Here is a 23,729-nt window from a genome sequence, read left to right as displayed (position 1 = left end):
TTTAACCACGACAGTGTTGCCAACTGTGAGACTTGAGGCGAGAACCAACGTTATAGAAGGCCTGAACACTGACCTGCAACGTCACAACTTGTGGGCAGTGTAGATCAATAACTCGTTGTCACGTTGTACAGACCTGTAAATTAATAAAAAAAATGAACCTATTAGTCAAATAATTAATTGAAAATAATTATATTGCTTGATATCGAAAAAGGGACATAACGTATACATTATTGAGAGAGGTGGGGAGTTCTTTCCCTTAGAAATGCTTTTTTTTAAAAAAAAACATTTTTTTAATAAATAATTTGCTTGTTATTTGCTGTGAACATAATGACCCATAACTTGACTCTGTATTAATTGCTCCCTTTTTTATGAGTCTGACCACACTATGACTAATTGACTTCTCTCTCCATCAGTTCCAGATACCTGTGGCGACCATTTCTTTCTCCCGACATTTCCCGAGTGCGATGTTTACCTGGAGGCCATCCGTTGCCATAACAACTCGCCGGTAGTGATCATCACGTTGACCACGCCGTCTGGCGAGAACGTGCACAGCTTCGAGCCCACCATCGGGGACGGCGTCGACCTCAATTTATACACCATCAACAAAAACAAATATCCAGGTGGGTCTCATTTTCAGGGGAACTTATGCTTTTATTATGCCCCGGATAAGGTTTGTCTTTGGGAGATGATGATTGCTGTTTTCATATTACAATTTCAAACTCTTTGTGTGTATGTGTGTGTGTGTAATTAACTCTGTACAAAATAAGCTCAAGGTTATGAACAAATTCATCTTACCTCTAAAGGTATGATGCCCTGGACTTAATAGTCTTGTACACTTTGGTTTCTTATAGTTATAATGTTTTTTGTTTGGTGTAATGTACAAATTGTAAGACAAATTTCCTTACGGATAATAAAGATTATTATTATTATTATTATTATTATTATTATATCCTCGACAAAATGGTGTTTTTTTTCCTAGAAAAACATTAACAAAGAAATAAGTTGTTGTTTTTTTTAAATCCATTCCTTCTTTATGAATCTGATGGTGGTTTAAACACTTGCTTGCAAGGCCGGATTTAAGTATGTGCAGCCTTCGGGGCAGAATTTCTTTGGAGGCCACTACATTTTTTTGAGTTTTGGAGGGTAATGCCCCTGTTTAACGCTTGCCCTCCCTTAAATTTGGCTTGGGGATAAGTCTAAAGCCCCATTCACACGAAGGAATAGGATTGAATCATTGACTTGAACATGCCATAGAAGAATTCAGTACTATCTTTCATCTCAAAATTCTAAAAAATGAAGACAAGTTTATTCTGAGATGGATCTGTTTAATAGATATTTCTAATCTTGGATAAGTCATTTGTGCAGAATTAATGACTTAGTGTGATAACAAACAGAATCTTCCAGCTTGGGTAATTGGAGATCTGGTCTGTGCTTTTTTTTAGCTTTATTCTGTCTCTGTACTTTCAGAGAATTATAATAGTTCAAAATTTGGCCCTGCATTATAACAGCGGTTTCCACACAAACTGTTTATGTAACCTTTTTATTTCTTTGTCCATTCCGGGTTTAATTCTCTAACATCGATAGTGCGTTTTCGTTCGTCCACTCACAGTCGACAGAGAGAGAACTAGACTCTCCATTGAAAGCATTTTTTCACCCACAAAGTACTACCTGAAACACAGGAGTTCCATGAGCCATTTATCGAAATAATGAACTACCGTGAACATTGTCTGAGAGAGATAGTACTGTCGTTGTACTTGTCCTGACATGTTTTATCCCATTGTAGTGGGAAGCGTGGTCGAGAACTTGGATTGTCTTGGCTACCTAGAAGGGGGTTCGAGGTTCGACACCCGACTCGGGCAGAGTAGCGTTTACTGAGCGCCTAAAGGCAGCACGGAAAACCAATTCCTAGATACCCCCTCCCCCCACTGGTCCACAAATGAGACCAAAGCGCTCTGAGCATGCTATAAGCATGAAAGTAGCGCTATATAAAAGCTACAATAATAATAATAATAATAATAATAATAATAAGCCTAGTTTCTAAATTTCTTCCCTTTTTAAGGATTTTCCCTCCTCAATGCGTGTAGGTGTCTGCCAAACCTACTTGTAGCACAAAGTAATTTCTTAGTTGGCAGCAGGGATCTTTCAATATGGCGTCTGTAAAATTTCCTCTTACCATGTTTCTTCGTTGTAAGAAGACTTCAGCTAAAAATACTCCCCCCCCCCCCTTTCCTCCTTGTACTTTCCCGACCTGCCTTCCTCTAGGAATGATCTATAGGCTTCTATCATGCAAATCGTTCATCACGAATCCATAGCCCAGAAGACACCGTCAATCAGCCGAACATAAACTTCAACTGGCTGTGACTGGTTTTCATTATTTCTGCACACTGCCGCTGCTTCGTGTGTCATTAGGCTGGGAAAAAAAAACACAGAAAGATAAATTAACTCTTGTCACAACACACGAGAAGGGGAGTACAACTCTTGATCAGCTATAAATAACTTTTGACGCTATAAAGCGGCTTAGCTCCGCAGGCGATAAAGCGCGACAATAGCCTTTTAGCACGAAAAGGACCAAAAAAAAAAAGAACACTAGTGTTGAATAATGGTGGTCTCCCCTGCTAAGGCCACCACAATCTACGTAAACAACTTCTCCGGATAGGCTGTTTCTCCGTTCTCACCATCAGTCAGAGGGCGACTAGGTCTCTCCTTCCTCGGGGCGCCACCAGCTGATAGCGAAATGCCAGGCCGATTACGTCAATACCACTTCACAAGAGGCAGTGATGAATGGTCATTTTATTTTCGGACAAGCGGACAACTGGACTTGCTAAATAAGAAAGGAAGAAACAGCATATTTTCATTTGTTTGATGTTGAACTCCCAAATAAAAGAGCTCGTTTAAAGTTTAAACTCAGATTGTATCAAATAGGTTTAAAATCAGATTTAACTAATAGCTATTATAGGCCTACTGTATTTGTTTTTAAAAGATTTAAAGATGGATTTACACTTGGATAGTGTTACATGTAGATAAGTTTGAGCTAAAATAATAATAATTATAGCTTTTATGTAGCGCTACTTTCATGCTTATAGCATGCTCAGAGCGCTATGGTCCAATCTCATCCGTGGACCAGTGGGGGGGGGGGGGGGTATCTGGGAGAAGGTTTTCCGTGCTGCCTTTAGGCGATCAGTAAATACAGCTCTGCTCGAGTAGGGTGTCGAACCTCAAGCCGCCTTCTTAGGTAGCCAAGCCAAGACAAGTTCAAGCGTACTTAGCCTTTGGCATACGCTTCCCAAGAAGTGTGAAAATTTATTCGCACCAGTTGGATTTAAACTATAATAATATCATATCTTTACTCTGATAATATAACTTCAGAATTTATGTCTTTCTGAGACGCTACAACTCACATAGCACCAGATAGTTTCACATTAAAACTGATAGTGTATAAAATAGGTTTAAACTTTTAAACTATATCATAAGTTTTTGACGAGATTTCCAAATTCCTGGCTTCAGAGAACAATTGCTTTAATTTCATTTTTTTGTGCATTTCGAATATTGTTCGGCTCGTAATCTGTCCAAATGTTTTATGGCGTTTCCGTAAAAAAATTTTATCCGAAGATTACGGCGTCATTTTTATATGAAAATCTATCGAACTTTCATCCTACCTACATTACTCCTTGCCTCAGAAACGTAGACAAGCAGTGTAGAAAAAAAAACTGAACCACTTCCACATGATCTGAATGTTAAATAGCTGATACTGAACTCATTCGAAAAGCGGACATGCAAAGCATCCACACAATCCTGATGCAGTCCAAGCTGGCCCCATCGGCAGAATGAAAGATTCCAGCATTCGTAAGCGACTCATGTATGGTCAATTAAAGGAAGGGCTCACAAGGTAGACAATAAAAAACGCATCAGGGACACCCTCAAAGCTTCTTTGAAAGACTTAAGCATTGACTCTGCCCCCTGGGAGACAGAAGCACATGACAGAGCATCATGGCGTCGCGCTCGGAAAACTGGCGCACAAATTGCTGAGGACAATAAAACAGCGCTGGCAGAAGTAAAGCATTTAACTAGTTCTAGCTGGAATAACCTGCCCAGTGTGCAGCCGAACATTCCGGGCTCACATAGGTCTCACCAGCCACATGAGGAGGCACAAAACGCCAGTGCGAAGCCCTCAGCCCCCTGGATGACAAAATTGGTCATCATCGAACCACGATGGACTTACTGGAGAGAGAGAGAAGAAAATATGTCCTCAGAGAGAAGCTTGCACCTTTGGTAAGAGGCTTGAAACTATTTATACGCTTGGAGGAATGGAAGCCTAGCTGAGAGGTGTGCAAACATTGAAAATTAAATTCTTTAGAGAAATAACAAAAAATAATTTTACGAAATGTAAGGAACGTTAATAAATGTTTAGAAAAAAAACAAAGATTATTCCTTCTTTAGGAAGACGAAGACATTCTGATTCTGTGACAGTGATTACTTGACTCTCAATAACTAATTAATGAAAGATTTTTTTTTAAACGAAAATTTTACCCCGTCCGATTCCCCCACCAATCCACACACACACACACACACACACAAATCCTGGTTACATGAATTTAATAACTTAGAGTATATAAAGTTCTAGTTTCATGATATAGATCCAGACTTACAAACGTACAGTGAGTACTATCTAGACTAGAATACTGAATCTATAGATATCGTGTAGAAGTTTTACTTTGGTGATTAGCATTTAGATCCAGACTTAGAAACATAACAGAAACAATTTAAATAAAACCCTTTAAAACAAGATTACTACAAATGGAGGTATCGTTATCACAGAAACTCAGATGCGTGTTCTACATTTACCTACAAAGTGCATTTTTTAAACTTCAGTAGCTATAACAGAAAAAAACACAACTAAGCTTAAAAAAAAAAATATATTCTTGTTTGTTATATTGTTGCTATAATCTCCCTTTCATTTATGTATTGTTTTAGAAGTGGTGTACTTTTATGAAAAAAAAATCACTTGCATTATTAAATTTGAAAACAAAACAAATGGCTTCTAGAAAACACAAAAAAGTCTTTGTGCCTAAACTTTGCAAGCCACAACGCATGATGAAATATGTTTGTTTTTTTATTTCTCTACTAGTTTTTGAGATCTGAGTGTGACAGACGGACGGACATTTTACACACACTAGACATCGGCTTGGGAGACGCTAAAAAAAGACAATGTCTTCTTTATGACGCTGATGATTGTTTCGTTAGAGCAAATATTTTACTCTTAATAACCAATAAATAATAGATTCACATGTTTACATCGCCGCGACTCCCCATCCCCATGTCCAAAGGAACGTCACTCTGTGTTGCAAGCTTCCAAAGGGTCACCAGCTCCAGATTTAAATCATTGTTAACTCTCTTTGCCTTTCTCATGTTTGGACTTAGTTGTTAGGCAGCGGAGGCTTGGATTAAGTTTTCATTCACCTACGTGGATATGTTAACGAGCCGCCTTCTGCTGGAAGTGGACAGGTTAAGGCGCCACACTTCTTTGCCTCTTTTCCTGTTAGTGATAACAGTTCCGCCGGGCTTAATATGTGATGCACAAGTGAAGGCCAGGCGTTGGGCTTGTTGTTAGGGGTTACGTGAGACTCGTGTCATTGACAGCATTTTATAGGTGATGGGGCGTTTAAATCCATTACCACCCTCGGTCATGGATGAATGGTCGCCACAACATTTTGTTTAAAGAACGACTACATTTGAAATGTTTTCGAATACTAAATTTGATTCGTATCGAGCCCGAATACCAGTCGATTGCGACTTTTCGAATATTCGTACATGATTGAATCTAATCTTTAATTTTACTATTTCCTAAGAAACCCTTCCTTTCCCGCCTACTTGACAATTACGAGAAAATGCCCCATGAATGTGGAACTTGTTTAATTACTAGACACACTTGCTGCGTGAATTATTAGCAAGGACGTTTCCCTGTAGTCGCGGGACGCCGAGACAGACCTGATGAAATATTGGCAGGATTAACGCTGACAACGACCAATCTGCTGGTTTAATAATGGATGGCTTTGTCAAGATGGTGCTGGATTTTGGGCTAATTGTTTGTCTGACACAAAGTCCACCGAAGAACTGAACAGAGAAGGCTAGGACCTAACTCACTGCACATATTTAACAACGCTGTGATGCGCAGCAATAGTGTGGGATTGAAATGATAAAACAGTATGACTCAAGCTTTGTTGGTTAGCCTTACTTCTAACAGATTTTTAATTTGCGTTGTAAGGCCATGTCAAGGTCGCATCCTAACTGCAGGGAGAGCCATCTTCTCTAAGCCCCCTTCCCCTTTTTTTTATTATCTGCAAAATGTATACATCTGAATGATCTGATTAACGTCTTACAGTCCCACTTAAAATGGAGTGTATTGTTTAGTAGGAATTTAGGAAGAAACAACTGGAATTCCGGCCACCGTTAAATTGAGCATAGGAAAAAAAGACCACCCGGAAAAATAGCCACCGGAAAACTTGAACTCAGAGGCAAGACACTGCCTATAGACATGACTATTCTGTGCCACACACATTATTGCAATGATTCTGAAAATCTTTTTAAGGCATTGAGCTATGGGTGTTACAGGTGGTTTATGTGGTTTTTTTTAAACATTTTTTTCCCATGTAAGTTTTTGATATTACTAGCAAAATGAATAGTTAATTGAAAAATGTAAATGCACATCGTAGGGACATGTAGATCTAGGTTCCCATCCATAGAAACAGTTTGTGAATCATCGACTGAGGCAAATGTCAATGGAAGGTTGAGAAGTGGACCTAACGTGCCACTTGGGAGACTCCAGATGACTGTTGAAAGACAAAAATAGCCTGCGTGGACAACAGCCGAGAGACATTACAGAAGCTCAGCAGATAAACAAGAGACTGGGACTTTCTAGACTAACTCTTGGTTTGGTCTTTGAGAACCAATCCGTTGATTCTTTTTTGTGAGATAGAATAAAGCATGTCTGTATTATTATTTGAATGTTATGGTGTCTGTTTAACAAAACAAGAACATGGAGACCAGAACTCTAAAATATGGACATCATTTATTAATCCCCTTTTTATACGGCCTTATCAAGATAATGTTTAGTGTTAGATTGTTAGATAAAGAAATTGTTAGACAAATTGTTAGATTGTTAGACAGATTGTTAGAGTAATTGTTATAGAGATTGTTAAAGAGATTGTTAGACAGATTGTTAGACAGATTGTTAGACAGATTTTTAGATAGATTGTTAGACAGATTGTTAAAGAAATTGTTAGAGTAATTGCTATAGAGATTGTTAAACAGATTGTTAGACATATTGTTAGACAGATTGTTAGACAGATTGTTAGACAGATTGTTAGACAGATTGTTAGAGTAATTGTTATAGAGATTGTTAAAGAGATTGTTAGACAGATTTTTAGATAGATTGTTAGACAGATTGTTAGACAGATTGTTAGAGAGATTGTTAGAGTAATTGCTATAGAGATTGTTAAACAGATTGTTAGACATATTGTTAGACAGATTGTTAGACAGATTGTTAGACAGATTGTTAGAAAAAATTGTTAAAAAGATTGTTAGAGAGATTGTTAGAGAAATTGTTAGAGAGATTTTTAGAGATTGTTTAGAGAGATTGTTTAGAGAAATTTTGAGAGAAATATTGTTAGAGAGATTGTTAGAGAAATCGTTAGAGAGATTGTTAGAAAAATTTGTGAGAGACATTGTTAGAGAGATTGTTAGAGAGATTGTTAGAGAAATCGTTAGAGAGATTGTTAGAAAAATTTGTGAGAGACATTGTTAGAGAGATTGTTAGAGAGATTGTTAGAGAGATTGTTAGAGAAATTGTTAGAGAGATTGTTAGAGAAATTTAAAGAGAGATTGTTAGAGAAATTGTTAAACAGATTGTTAAAAAGATTGTTTGAGAGATTGTTAGACAGATTGTTAGACAGATTTTTAGAGACATTGTTAGAGAAATCGTTAAAGAGATTGTTAGAGAGATTGTTAGAGAGATTGTTGGGGAAATTGTTAGAGAGATTGTTAGAGACATTGTTAGAGAGATTGTTAGAGAGATTAATAATAATAATAATAATTTTATTTATAAAGCGCTGTTAACAAACAAAATGTAGGCTCAAGGCGCCGTAATAACATTACAAACACAAACACGACAACAGAAATCAAAAACTAATCTAAAAAAGTTTTAAACAAGTAGGTCTTAAAGTTCTTCTTAAAAGTTGTATAGCATGTTGTCTGTCTGAGATCAATGGGAAGTGAGTTCCAAACCTTTGGTCCGTGCACTGAAAAAGCCCGCAGACCGTAGCTTTTGAGGGAGAAACGTGGCACCACTAAAAGCGTTGAGTCCATTGAGCGCAGGGCTCTCTGGGGGACACATGTAGTAATCAGTTCTCTAAGGTACAGGGGCATCTCATTGTTATATATACACTGATGACAAAGTGTGGCGACCTTGTAATCGATTCTCGCTTTCACGGGAAGCCAATGGAGCATGCTCAAGAGCGTAGTAGCAGAATCTCGTCTTGTTTTTCTAAGTACTATTCGTGCGGCGTTGTTCTGTATACGTTGCAGTTTGGCTATTTTGTCATCAGGTATACCTGCTAGCACGGCGTTACAGTAGTCAAGGCGGGAGAGTATGAATGCCACAGTTAGCGTTTTTGTTGACTCCGTTGTTAAATATGGTCGGATCTGGCCTAATCTACGCAGCTGCAGATAAAGACCCTTGCAGAGCTGACTTATGTGTGGGTCGAAAGATAGTGTTGACTATACTTGTAGCACACTTAAATTTATGTGTTATATTTGACTGCAGCATATTTACTATACTTGTAGCACACTTAAATTTATGTGTTATATTTGACTGCAGCATATTTACTATACCTCTCATTCTGCCTTACTGAATGTGTTAAATGAAAACCTAGCTTAGATAGTTTCCAACCCAGGCTCTATTAAAACCAGGTTTTCAGTTTATGAAAATATCTGCTAGAAAATTGAATAGAAAAAAAAATGTTTTCAATAAATTATAAGACATTTACTAGAAAATGTCAATTGCTGAGTTATTTTATAAAGTTGTTCACCTTCAGTCGTAGAAAGATTATGGCTGATCTCAAAGGGCACATTTTCTTGTGTTAAAAAAAAAACATTTTGAAAAAAAAAAAGAAAAGAAAAACATTCCCGAGAGCATACGTCACAGTTAAAATTGGGGACTGTTTGGGTGTTAGATGAGTCAGTCATTTTACTTTCAGGGCGGTGGTCATGGCTTTGGGACTGTTTGGGTGTTAGATGAGTCAGTCATTTTACTTTCAGGGCGATGGTCATGGCTTTGGGACTGTTTGGGTGTTAGATGAGTCAGTCATTTTACTTTCAGGGCGGTGGTCATAGCTTTGGGACTGTTTGGGTGTTAGATGAGTCAGTCATTTTACTTTCAGGGCGGTGGTCATGGCTTTGGGACTGTTTGGGTGTTAGATGAGTCAGTCATTTTACTTTCAGGGCGGTGGTCATGGCTTTGGGACTGTTTGGGTGTTAGATGAGTCAGTCATTTTACTTTCAGGGCGGTGGTCATGGCTTTGGGACTGTTTGGGTGTTAGATGAGTCAGTCATTTTACTTTCAGGGCGGTGGTCATGGCTTTGGGACTGTTTGGGTGTTAGATGAGTCAGTCATTTTACTTTCAAGGCGGTGGTCATGGCTTCTTTTCTACCCGAGAGCATACATCACAGTTAAAATTGGGGACTGTTTGGGTGTTAAACATCCCCTTTATAAACTTCCGTATATTGGAAGTGAAGGTGACAAGTTCTTGTACCCACCGCAAGTGTCCCTCAGACGTCTTGACGTCCGAGTTTCTAAGAAATGTATAGTATAATGTTCTACGAGGAAGGGTTGAGGGCGGGGTTCTAACCCGGGACCATCGACTAAGCTTTGGGGATACGTAAACTTGAACCTATTAATCGCACTTCAGTATAATTGTTTCCAGGAGCTGATTTCATTGAATATACTCTCTGCGTTTCATAAATTCATTACTAGTCAATATCTTTGAGAAGTTCATGGCATGTCCCTTAGGAAAAAAATGGACATATATCTAGCTAGGAGCTCATTGTCCTGTGACACCTGGTGAAGAGAGGCAGAAGTTGATGCTATGGCCACGAACGATAACTCAATGCAATGAAACAACGTCAATAACCCAACATTGATTTCGTCCCCTTTCCCCCAGCCTAGCCCAGGGTAGAAATGAAATGGCGGAAATAAAAAATATTGGCCACTACCAGTCACTGGCGGATCCAGGGGGGGGGGGGGGCGGTAGGGGCGATCGCCCCCCCCAATCGGCCGACCCCCCCCCCCCCCCGACGGGGGGAGCGGACGAATTTTAGTATAGAATTCACACAATTTGTATACGAATTCATTACTTATGTTAATAATATATACTAATTATTTATATTTCAACCTATTTTTAGATTATTTCGCCCCCCCCCCTCTAGTATGTTGGCCGATTTGGTGGGGTCGGGAGGGGGCGATGGTATCAATCCCGCCCCCCCCCCACCGTAAACTTTCGAGTGGGGGGGGGCGGTCCAATTTCTTTGTAGAAATCACAGCTTGCTAACAGAATCAATTAAATATCTATGTGATTAAAACTTGTTATTGATATTTTAACCGATCTTTGTATTATGTCGTTCCCTGTTTGCCAATTTATCTCTACTGCCCTTCCCACCTAAACCTTTTGAGGGGGGGGGGCGGTCCTACTTTAATGGAGAAATCATAGTTTTTGAACAAAATTAGTTGAATTAATATATAGATTTATATTATGTCGCTCGCCTTCTTGTATCTTGGCCGTTTCGGTGAGGTTGGGGGAGTGGGAAATTGCATGTACTGCCCTTCCCACTCTAGCCCTCTGAGTGGGGGGGGGGCGGTCCTATTTTTATGGAGAATCATAGTTTGTGAACAAAATTAGTTGAATATCTATATAATATAAACTATATATTGATATGTGAACTCATTGTATATTATGTCGTACCAGACTCTAATCTCAAATTATATCATTAGTAAAATTTAAATGAAAAAGGGTTGTACCAGGTGGGAGGGGCGATTCATGCAATCGCCTTTCCCCCATCGGACAAACCAATACTTTTTCTTTTTGTATTACAGTTAGGAAATTACAAAACAAAAACATCTGTCACTAATATAATTTATATATACTATAAATAAATTCTTATATCGAGTCGCCACACCCATATTCTTTAATGCCAAAATACAATCTTTAGCAGAAATTATTAAAGGAGCGAGGATTAATCGTTTTCACTCTACCCCCCCCCCTCCCATTTCCAGACAGAGTTTATGTAATTTCACATGAATTTATCATAACTATTTTAAGAAAGACTTTGCATTTAAAAAACTAGAATTCAAACGAAATTTTTCAGTATAAGAGTCACGATTGAGATGAGTTCTAAACCCAAATCATTTTTTCATAGTCGCCTTTTTCTAACCTTTACTCAATCTGATATTTTTCTAGTTAAATAAATTTGGGACTATAACTCACAATCATAGTCATATATAAATATAGACTGGCCGAAGGAAGTAACTTCATGTAGCTTGAAAACATGTATATCTATTGTATTCGGATTTCCAAATTATGAAAAATTGCACGATCTTCATTCTTAGAGATTAAACAAAACACCAGTGAACATATTGTACTACTTATATAGGTTATGACTGAAATAGATATGAATCCTTAACTTTTATACTGCTCATAAATGCTGTATAATAAAGTACACAAAATTGCAAGTCACAAATGTTCGTTTCATAAAACTCTTTAATCGGCCAGTCTATATGCTCACAATTTATACTTTGATTTTATTGAATATTATTTATCGAATAATTTTTTTTTCGGCGGAGATCCTCAAAGCCAAAATCTAAATATGTGGGGTATCTTATCTTTTCAAGGAACAAATCGGATTTTTTGCAATGTATTACGGGCCTATAAATTCATATTAGAATATTTTTCCAGTACAACATTATTCAAAAGGTCCTTTTTTAATAGTATGAATAATGAGTTTTAGGTCAGGAGAATGCGTTTCTTCTGTGAAGTATGCAAGAAAACTCTTTTGGCGGCGGGGCTTCGCCCCGAACTCCATTGATGAATAATGAGTTGTAGATGTCAGGAGAATGCGTTTCTACAGTGAAGAATGCAAAAAAACGCTTTTGGCGTCGGGGCTTCGCCCCGAACTCCACTGATGAATAATGAGCTGTAAATGTCAGGAGAATACTTTTCTGCAGTGAAAAAAGCAAGAAAACGCTTTTGGCGTCGGGGCTTCGCCCCGAACTCCATTGATAAATAATGAGTTGTAGATGTCAGGAGAATGCGTTTCTACAGTGAAGAATGCAAGAAAATGCTTTTGGCGGCCGGCTTCGCCCCGAACTCCACTGATGAATAATGAGCTGTAAATCTCCGGAGAATACTTTTCTGCAGTGAAAAAAGCAAGAAAACGCTTTTGGCGTCGGGGCTTCGCCCCGAACTCCATTGATAAATAATGAGTTGTAGAAGTCAGGAGAATGCGTTTCTACAGTGAAGAATGCAAGAAAATGCTTTTGGCGGCCGGGCTTCGCCCCGAACTCCACTGATGAATAATGAGCTGTAAATCTCCGGAGAATACTTTTCTGCAGTGAAAAAAGCAAGAAAACGCTTTTGGCGTCGGGGCTTCGCCCCGAACTCCATTGATAAATAATGAGTTGTAGATGTCAGGAGAATACTTTTCTGCAGTGAAAAAAGCAAGAAAACGCTTTTGGCGTCGGGGCTTCGCCCCGAACCCCACTTGAAAACCTTATAGCGATGCCCCAGTTGTTTTGTTTTTCACCAAAGGTTGAAAAATGCTGCTTTTTAAAATTCTCATATAAATATATATATATTATATATATATATATATATATATATATATATATATATATATATATATATATATATATATATATATATATATATATATATACGCACGTTTATGCATAGGGTTAGGGTTTACTGGGCATTAGGGTTAGGGTTTGGAAAAAAATCGCCCCCCCCCACTCAAAAGTTCTGGATCCGCTAGTGCTACCAGTGCAGAGGCAAAATTTAATGTTAATTGTTGAAATTGTGTCTCGGTTGTGAAATTAAAAATATATATACATAGAGATAATGAACTCTAAGAATTGTCTTTTCCAAGTAGTGTCAAAATGCTGGCTGGTCATGTGGTATGCGCTGTGGACTGACGTGCGGCTATATCAAAGCTCCTAGGTTCGAACCCTGGCCACTGTCACCCCCCGTCGTTCTGAGATTATTTTAAAGTTTGTGTTAAGTGAGTTTTTTTTTTTTTCATAACTTTCTTTCCCTCCCCCCGCCCCTCTTTTATATTGATGTACACAAAGTATAGTTGAATAAAGAGGCGGGGAAAAATGTCCGTCTTAGGAGTTGAAAACGTTTTAAAGATGGTCTTCTATTTCTTGTCACAAGAAATGTGAGCTCCTTGTGAAATACATTTACATTGATAATATTTCTAACAGAAGACACTGTAAAGTTAGAACAGTGATGCCCAAACCACGGTCGGAGGGCCAAATCTAGCCAGTGACGCCGTGTAATCCAGCTTTAGCTAACAATGCAAAATGAGATCTCAAAAGGTTTCATTGGAGGATCGTTTCCTATTACTGTTATGTGGGCCGGGACGCATTTTTCGAAAATGTATGGGCCCCCCTCGTTGATAAAGTTTGGGTACCACCGAACTAGACTTACAAGATGACATTCTGTCACGATTGTGGTTTCAGGTGTTATCGCAAAATTTATTTTATTGTTATTTGTAGTATGTAACATTTGAACGAGTGTTTTTTTACCATCAGAGTTTCAATTTACAGTCTGTCATGTTGTGTAACATTTGGTGTCAACGAGCTGGCCATCACTTGATATATCTACACCTGATCTTTAGAACCCATTGGTCAGTTGTTGGATATATGACTCTTGGTTATTTCATGTTTTAAATGTAAATGTGAGCACGAGCTCGTTCAATGTGTCCAGTGTGGAAAATGTATGAGTCACGGGGGAAATGGAACATAATTATATGTTGGAGAGTGTTTGTGAGTATGTGCTAACGTTTTTACATGATCGATGTCTATTTAGGGAGCTTAATTGAGTGGGTTTTTTAAATTAAGGCCTAGAAGGCTCTCATTAGGTGCATGAGTGTTCTCAACGCTACAAAAGCCCTTTTTGATTGTATAATAATCCTATGTTTCTCTATGGCCTCCTTCAGTCGCAAAGCGACTATAGATCATATCATGGAAATGAGATTAATACCTGGGCATTAGCTGTGGTCGGAACGATGTCGCCCACACATCAGTTCCCCCCTCTCCACGCAACGGATGTATCCAAAGGAACGGCAGTGCCGATACAGTTTGGAGTCAGTTCGCAGGTTCTGCCAGAGTGTAGCACTGGGTGCTGCAAACTGCCTTAGGGTCGCCAGCTCCTGATTTTTCCTCAGGGTTGACTCCCATGATTGTGTATAGCTGCAAGGCAATAGAGGTTTGAATTCAGAGTTTTCCTTCTCCTTGGTGGGTAGCCAGCCATGGCTAACGAGCCCCTCTTGCCCTAAGCTTACTGGTTAAGGCGCTTTTGCCCCTTCTCATGTTAGTAAGAACAGTTCCGCCCTACTCAATATCTGAGCCACACGTGAAGGCCAGGAGTTGGTTCCGCAAGGTTGTCATTGCCGGAAGTGGTAATGGATGTAAGCACTCCAATACCTATAAAATGCTTCCTATTGGCATGCGTCTCAAATAGCCTCTGACAACCAATCCTATGTTTAATTGTATGATAATTCGATGTTTAATTGTATGATATTTCTATGTTTAATTGTATGATAATTCTATGTTTAATTTTATTTATTTACGTTTGTTTGTTTATCTTATGTGGCAGGTTTGATAGCCAGGAGCAGTGATGAGATTTCACTCTATCTCCACCGAGACCTAGGGGATTCTATGATAGTCTTTCCCATTGACGCCCTCGGAAGGGAGTACGAGCTCTCTAGAATGGCTGGCGGGGACGATTACGGGAACACAGCCGCCCTTCTCCTCTTCACCCCGTTCAACAACACCAGCATTTCCGTGACGCCCATGAAAGAAAGCAACAGCGACGCCCCTTCGGGTCCCGCCACAACAGCGTCGTCGATTCCGTCTAGTTCTCCAACTTACGCCACGCCGCTGAAACCTGAAAACATTTTTCTAGACGCCTTCGAGATCCGCCATTACTACGTGGACAGGTCAAAGAGATATCGCCTGCACTCCAACGACGTCTTCGGGGTGGTGCTCCTCCAAAGTGTGGACGCCCTGGTTCCTAACGAGACATTGTGCAAGGACGTCAATTTGTCTTTGTTTGACTTTGTTCCACCGTACTCTGTCCGAGGTCGACACTTTTACATCGCCTTTCCAAATACTACGGATATTTCTATTTATATTCATGGTAGGTATACTAGTCTAGTCTAGATTAGTGTCCAGATGTATTCTGGATGATTGATTTTATACCTTCAGTTTTGATATTACATTTTAGCAGCTTTGTTCTCCCAAACACAAACCACTGTTCCGAAATGTATAACGCAATATGAAATATCTACTCGTTCATGTATTGCTACAATTGTGGTGGCGACGCGGGTAGGGGTAACTGTTTGTGTAATCAGCAGACGCTAGGCGAACTGTCAAGCGTGACGAGTGGCGAGGGACGACTTTTCAGGAATGATATATGCTCTGAACATTACTCATGTAATTCACGCGTGGTGTTCTATCGCTTTCGAGAAGGGACCCTAGTTAAAGAGACAATTCGGATTCACAATTCACGAGCTAGTCCGTTACAGTATGTCCAGTGTGAAGTCTGTCAGGTGACTCCCTCACGAGCTGGAGGGCCAGTAGAGTTTGATATGCACGTAATATGTTTATACGGCATTATAAGACAAAGCATTTGTACAGTCAGTGTTACGTGTTACCAGCTGTTTAGTATTAGTTCTGAATTTATTCGATTATTAAAGATTTAAGTTTTTTAAAGCTTTTGAATCGTCAGTTATTTGAGTTGGTTGTCTCCCACTATTGAACTCATATCAAAATAAATTTGCTTTAATGGATCTAACAATGTAAATTAAGGAATCCTATTGTATTAATGAAAAACTGAATCTGAACAGACCGCTCGGTTTCCTTTAAATACATATTGCACAGGGTAGCGGCCAGAAATAATTTATCGAGGAACAGATGCGACTTTCGTAGATATTTTTTTCCCATTGTTAGTACCTACTCGTTAAAATGATAATAGGTATGTTACAGATGGTTTTGACGATAAAACGTCCCTTTTCGGTATAAAATGTTAAGCAAATTACAGTCACCAAATTCCATGAACGTAGCCAAGAGAAGTTACACATGTCTACCAGTTGCTGGGGCTCCATTAATAAAGTGCAGTGAATAGCAGGTTGTTGTTGTTTTTTTTAGCTAAAATTTTTTAATAGCAGGATACCTCAGAATATGCATTTTGTTTTGTTTTAATACCGAAAAAAGTGCTTAGCGCCGGCGCTCCCCCAGATCCCCTGGCTGGCTAGGGAGGGGTGTCTACTGTCTTTCCACTAACTCCAGGAAAACCTAATGCTAGGGTACAATGAATATCTTCCGGAATCCCCCCCCCCCACCGAAAAAGATAGAAAGATAGATAGATAGATAGATAGATAGATAGATAGATAGATAGATAGATAGATAGATAGATAGATAGATAGATAGATAGATAGATAGATAGATAGTATAGATAGATGGATGGGTAGATAGATAGATAGATAGATAGATAGATAGATAGATAGATAGATAGATAGATAGATAGATAGATAGTATAGATAGATGGATGGGTAGATAGATAGATAGATAGATAGATAGATAGATAGATAGATAGATAGATAGATAGATAGATAGATAGCTGGATGGATGGGTGGGTAGATAGATAGATAGATAGATAGATAGATAGATAGATAGATAGATAGATAGATAGATAGATAGATAGATAGATAGATAGATAGATAGATAGCTGGATGGATGGGTGGGTAGATAGATAGATAGATAGATAGATAGATAGATAGATAGATAGATAGATAGATAGACAGACAGACAGACAGACAGATAGATAGATAGATAGATAGATAGATAGATAGATAGATAGATAGATAGATAGATAGATAGATAGATAGATAGATAGATAGACACTGGTGGAAAGACCTAAGGAGACATTGATTTAAACATAAAGTGTTCCGAGATTTGAAATTCCTTGACAATGGTCAAGAGTACATTGACATTCATGATCGCTGATAGATTATTGATTTCACACGGTTTATCCTCTGGTCGTGTCAACTATTATGTTTACAGTGTACTGAGAACAGACGAAATATAAACAATAGCGTGATGGCGTGACTAGTACATTGCCAAGCCCACATAGTAAACATCTAATAACCATATTTACCCATTCGTGATTTTTGCATTCATCTGTTCAAAGTGAATTTATACACTATGGAAATGCAGCGTTGAAACAGACATAACGCTCTTTGCATGCGGGATAGCACGCGATAACTGGCTATTTTGGGAAGCTGAGTAGAAATTATTTTTACAAAGCTTTTATTAGCTGTCTGTCTATCTGGTAAAAATTGCGTACATTTTATTTCTCCCACACCCATTCTTGGGTCAACTTGAAACTTCGTACAAGTATTTATTGGCGTAGACAAGACACGAATCAATAAAAATAAGTAACCAATTTGACAATTAATTACTAGTAATTCAAGATTTTGTCTGATACCAACAAGAGAAATTAATACTTCACATATATGGCCTAATTTGTTGGGTTTAGTTCCCTCATTTAAATGTTAACGCTATTCCCCCCCCCCTTCACATATTCTCCGAAGAACATGATACTTTAAACATGATACTTAAACAATTATCTATTGTACCAAACAAAACATGAATAAATAAAACAAAAATACTCAATAAGTCGATTCTTTATTTGTAATTAATTATTTTGTTTGATATCGAATAAGGTAAACAGCTTGTACATTATTTATAGATCTAGTTTTAAGGGTGGAGTTCTTCCCCTTTAGATAAGCTTTGTTGGTTTTTTTTTTTTTGGAGGATTTGTTTCGTATTTTGCTTGTCTTAGAGTTTAGAATCGTCCAGAAGTGTTACAGCATGTTGAAGGAGATACGCCATACGGTCTCATACACCTAAGATTCAGCACACATACACAAACGTCTGACTTCTCCTTCCAGTCTCCTCTTCAACTCTCTCACCAGCCCGTTCACTTCAGTTACGTCAGACCACCGCGTGGTTTCATCAGAAATTGTGCAGCCTGTATACAACGAAAACATTCGCGCTACCTTCCTCAGAGTCCTATCGACTGTTCTTGTAGTCTGATACGATCACAACTAAATATGACTTCGACTAAAGTAATAAACACCTTTTTTTAAGCATGATAAATGTGTGTGTAACAAAGACTTGGTCGTTGGTTTGAAACTCCAGACAGCAAGTACAAGTAAACCATAGATCTGTATCGATATAGTCTGTGATTAAATTGTGGACGTCTTTTACCTTAAAACAGCAATGTATTTCTCTTTTATGAATAGCATATACACAACTCTTGACTTCTATGTACCAGAAACAAAAGTGAAGTAGTGATCGTTTGGACCAAATCTAACTCACTTTACACAAACACGTCACCGAGACATCTCGTTACAGAAGGCCTCAACACTGACCTGCAACGTCACAACCTGTGGGCAGTGGGAACCGATAGATCGTTGTTTTATTGGATGTGCGGTGGCTGAGTGAGCGCTTGGCTTCTGAACCGGAGGGAGGCCCTGGGTTTGAATCCTGATCAGAACTTTTTTTTTTTACTTTCAGGATCTTTAGGGCACCTCTAAGTTCACTCAGCTCTAATGGGTATCTGACATTAGTTGGGGAACAGTAAAGGCGTTTTGTTGTTGTGCTGGCCACATGACACCCTCGTTAACCGTGGGCTACAGAAATAGATGGATTTACATTATCCGCCCCATATTATAGATCACAAGGTCTGAAAGGGGAACTTTACTTTAGTGTTTCATTGTTTTCAGACAGCTTATATCTTATACGTTTATAGTAATTTCAATTACATCCTGACCTATCTGTTTACATATCTACATAATTTACTTGTACCTTTTGCGATGTAATAGTTACATTCTTTAACGAAAATGTTTGATTTGATTTAAAAACAAATTATGCACATGGTATTGATGTAATCCTGCCTTGCACAGGCGCTTATACTGCGCACTATTTGGTGACTAGATGTGTAATTTGAGTTTAGGCTTAAGTATTTAAAAAACATATATAACGTCCTGGGATGGAACTCGCGTCGATTCGCTTAGCGCAGTGAAGGGAGAATCGCCAGTGGACAGTTCGGATTTGGTGAAAGGCATCTTGGATCCTCTGCGTGGGTTGTCTGGTCAAGAAGACTGAGACCGTCGTTCCAGCAACTGGAAGACCTTCAAGGATCGTTCTTGAGACAATCTAAAGTTTTAGTGTACGACATTCTGTGAATCTTCTTGGAAAGTGAAGACAGGGGCGGCGACAGGCGAATCATGCACACAAGAGCTAGCCAGGACTGTTTGTTGTAATCGCCCCACATTCTTTTTTCATCTGTAATAAACAACTTTTTTCTTTTTCCTCGCTCCTTCTATGTCTGTCCTCTAGAGCAGTGATGCCCAACCTTACTCGTCTTACGGGCCATTTTCATTTCGTTTTCGAGATATTATCTTTTTTTTTAAACATTTACTTACTTATTTATTTATTTATTGTTTTAAACTAACATTTTTTTTTTAATTTTTAAATTGTTTTTTTTTTTTTTTTCCCACTCCAAAATATACATTGCAAAAACAACAACAAAAAAAAAACAACAACGAATTTTATGGTATCACAACAACAAATGTAAAAGCTTTGTTCAAAAATTGTTCATAGTTCTTGCTTTCATTTGCGTGTCCTTTTTCCTGCCCTAGTCGCATGAAAGTCCACATACATTTTAGGCCATACAATCCACATGGGCTTACATCTCACACGAAAGGCCCGATCTCTGGAGTTTTGAAGGTCAATGTCTTTATTTACTAGTAAAGTCCAACAGCTCTGCGACACATACACAAACAGACGTTTTTATGGATGGTGTGTTGTTATTCTGAAACTAAGGGGGGAGGCTTGTGTATACGATATCCTATGGAAGCCCAAAGGTTCTTCAAGAAGTATAAATGTTTTTGTTGGAGCGATTGAATTCCTGAAACTGTTATGTACCACAAAGCAGGCTAATCAACACAAAAAATTGTTTGTGTACATCACTCAGTCATAAGTCCCACGCCATTGTGTACAGGCTGCACTCTATTACTATGAACGCTTTCCCAAATCAGTAGCAGGGAAACCTCCACAAGTTCACAGACCGGTACCGGTTTCCAGATGTTAACTTGTTGCCAACCCTGTATAAAAATAACAAAATGGATTTAAATATGAATAAGTAAAATAAATTTATATTATAAGAGTGGTATTTAAAGAAAAGTATTAAATATTTTACAGTGTGTAAACGATATGAGAAAAATGGAGCGTCAATTACTTCTTGCAAAATGACAATCTAAACGACCAACTTAACTGTTATTTTAATTAATACCATAATAAACATTAATATACTACTTACCAAGCCATAGATTGACCCATATCATGACCACATGGATTGCTGTCTGGTTCATGTAACTTTTTATTTGTAGGAATCGGTTGGAAAAGTAAAGAAAAGGAAATTGGAGAATTAATTTTGAGATAACTTCTATACGAAACAAATCAAACAACATTACATAACACCAAACATAACATTGCACATAACGTAACACAAACATGAACTATATCTGTCCTCTAGAGTCTAGAACACTAATGGTTTTTTTTTCTCTTTTGCAATGCGCTCTGCAGTTTTGTAAGATACCGGCACCACCAGAACAGCGTGTGCTGTTTTGTTTTGAAATCTAGTTTGATCTTTTAGAAAAAAAATTGGCTGTATTTACAAAGTACTTAGATCCTATGAATTCATATTTGAATCCAATTAAAATATTATTCCAAAGATACTTATAAATAATACATTTGAGTCTGTTCGAGCCAAAACAATTCTACCCGTTTTGCAAGCGTAAAAAAAACGGTACAATACCCCCAAAGCGTTTAACCCTCCTTCTTCCTATGTCATCTCCTGACCACTACAAGATGTATCACTTAACATGAAGATTTACGATGACTATGACCAATAAAGACATACTAACGTCACCTGTGCCTCGATTTGTCACTCACACAGTATCGACCCTTGTCCACACCTTAATAATTTCTCCTTATTGACCAACCTTTTTAAACAGGATGGATAGGGATCTGTAAACATTAGAAACATGCATTTGTGCTTAAAAAAATGAAAAAAAAAGCTTGACTTTGAACTCCCCGCTGGATGAGGTCAGCATGCTCCCCTAGAGCCCCAAGCAGTTCACCGAAGGTTGAGAAATACTGCTCTTAATTCACAGACATAAACTCGTACGGAAGCTCTTCGCCCTAATTCTGTCTGAAAACCCCAAGGCTACAGAAACCTGAGAGAAACACCATTGAGACTATGCTATTGTGAAAATGTTTCATTGTGTTTACAGAGGTCAGGCGAAACTGCATAGTCCTGAAGCTTGAGACTCTCACACAAGAAATGTGACACTGTCACTCCACAGTGTCGGAGAGAAGGAAGCGTAATTTGGTCAAAATGTGTCCCATTCTGCACTGTGTCGTTAACGATTGATTAACTTGATTAACGATTGAACTGTTTAACCTCCAACACGGATTGTTTAGTTCTGGGTAACTCATATTCCAAACGCCACAGGCATCATCGATTTATTGCTGGTCATGCGGTTTACGTGCTGGACTGTTGTTTGGACTTATCGATGGTCCCGGGTTCAAACCCTGCCAGCTCCCATCCACATGTCGTCCTGCGGGGGTTTGGAACAAGGAAGTAAATTATCTTCAACTCAGAAAGAACATCCGAAACATGTAAAACATTTTACAATTTTAACTATTTCTTAATTACCACTACTTGGATTATCTTTTGCCTGTTAGTTTCTGTAAGAAAAAAAACAACACAAACTTTATTTTTATTATTGTGCCTTTTTTTCCTTCTTCACAATTTCAACAGAAATATTTTGGGAAATCAGCATCTAATGGCTTTCCCCCTTTTTCTGCATTTTGAAAATAAAATAAATGTATGATTGATTACTGAATGTGTTGAACACTTATTAGCGCTGACTTTCGATGTTTTGTAGAGAATGAATTATGTAGATCTCTATATTAATGTCGGCATCTCTCATTGGGTTTTAATGTGAATACATTGTTCCTAGGCAGTCTAATACAAATCTATTGCCAAAAACACGGCATTTGACAGTCTCTTCAATCTCCATCACGTGACCTGACCCTAGGGAGAGATCATTTCGCTTTATTCCTCTTTGGAGCATTTAAATAGAACAAAACTGGAGCGGCGGAATAATACATCACAGACATCTTTTTATTGCTAGTGTTTTGTTCCACTCTATTTTCTATCCATATTAACTGTATCGTAATTAGTCCTAGCAACGTCTTTTATTAGTTCACTTAGGTTTCTACATCTTATCTTATAAAATGCAGACGTTACTTCAAAAATGAAGATGATTACGTACTACACATCATGCATCTAGTCATGCATGTAAACCTATGACTTAAGTTCTGCCAAGTCATGGTTTTCCTGGCTGGCTCAGGGAACCCATTCCATGCTCTAATAGCACTGGGGAAGATGGAGCACTGGTGAACATAGCCTCGTTCATATGGAACGAGGAATGTGCCTTTATCTTTGTGTCTTTTTGAGTATTTTATTAGGTTTTGTGCTTTAAGCATAATTGCTACTTTAATTTTAAGTCATCTATCCCTAAGGTTTTCTAAAATTAGTGATTTTTAAAAGATGTTACTCTAGACAAAAGTGAATATTTGTTTGTTATGATTCTCATTGCTCTATTTTGAGCCTGTTCCAGTTTCTTACTGTTTTCTTGAGTTGACGGGTCTCGGACTATAGATGCATATTCTATTATCAGCCTAACCAAGGTTAAATAACATTTTAGTTTTATGTTCTTATTTGATTTATAAAAATGTGTTTTATCCACACTGAAATCAAAAATTGTATATATTGTTATGTAAGTTATGTTCATTTTTTTGCGTTTTAAAAGAATTATAGTCTTTTTTTATTCAAGTTCGGCTTTTATAGATGTATGTATCTACAACAGTTTAGTTTCACTGGCTGTTGGGTGCTACACTCCAAGGACTGGGTATTCTCTAAAGCGGACAGAGAACCTTTGGGGGAAGACGGTCACAAGTTTGCTTAAAACCACAGTGTCTTCTTCATCTCTACACTCACACACACATAACGATTATAAGTCAGAAATATTTGAAATTACAGACATTTTTCGTAGCCTTCATCCTATTACCTGTGAAACACATGTGTCCCATGAGTAAAAACGATATGTTTACACCCTCTTAAGAGCTAGGTAAGGTTCTACAGGGAGCCCTGTCGGTAAACTTTTTTGTGTGTGTTTTATTTGCATTCTCAGTTGCAAAAAAAAATCATTCTTTTGATTTCTAAAAGCGTACTATTCATCTTATTAAAAACAAAGCGCAA

The 23,729-nt window shown here is 38.2% G+C and overlaps 1 protein-coding gene across 6 annotated transcripts in view; it reads left to right on the top strand.

The window, feature by feature from the left end:
* LOC106075228 (uncharacterized) overlaps positions 1-23,729 on the top strand; it is a 214,262-nt gene that overhangs the window by 186,852 nt on the left and 3,681 nt on the right. For all 6 annotated transcript variants that reach the window (XM_056043823.1, XM_056043826.1, XM_056043827.1 and 3 more), the window contains 2 exons: positions 414-620; positions 14,925-15,467. In XM_056043823.1, the coding sequence (XP_055899798.1) occupies positions 414-620; positions 14,925-15,467 (750 nt within the window). The remainder of the gene's footprint in view (positions 1-413; positions 621-14,924; positions 15,468-23,729) is intronic.

This window comes from Biomphalaria glabrata, chromosome 10, assembly GCF_947242115.1.
Source record: "Biomphalaria glabrata chromosome 10, xgBioGlab47.1, whole genome shotgun sequence".
In the NCBI taxonomy this organism is placed as follows: Eukaryota; Metazoa; Mollusca; class Gastropoda; family Planorbidae; genus Biomphalaria; species Biomphalaria glabrata.
Note: the sequence above shows the minus strand (reverse complement) of the source record. Positions and strands in the feature narration are given on the sequence as shown.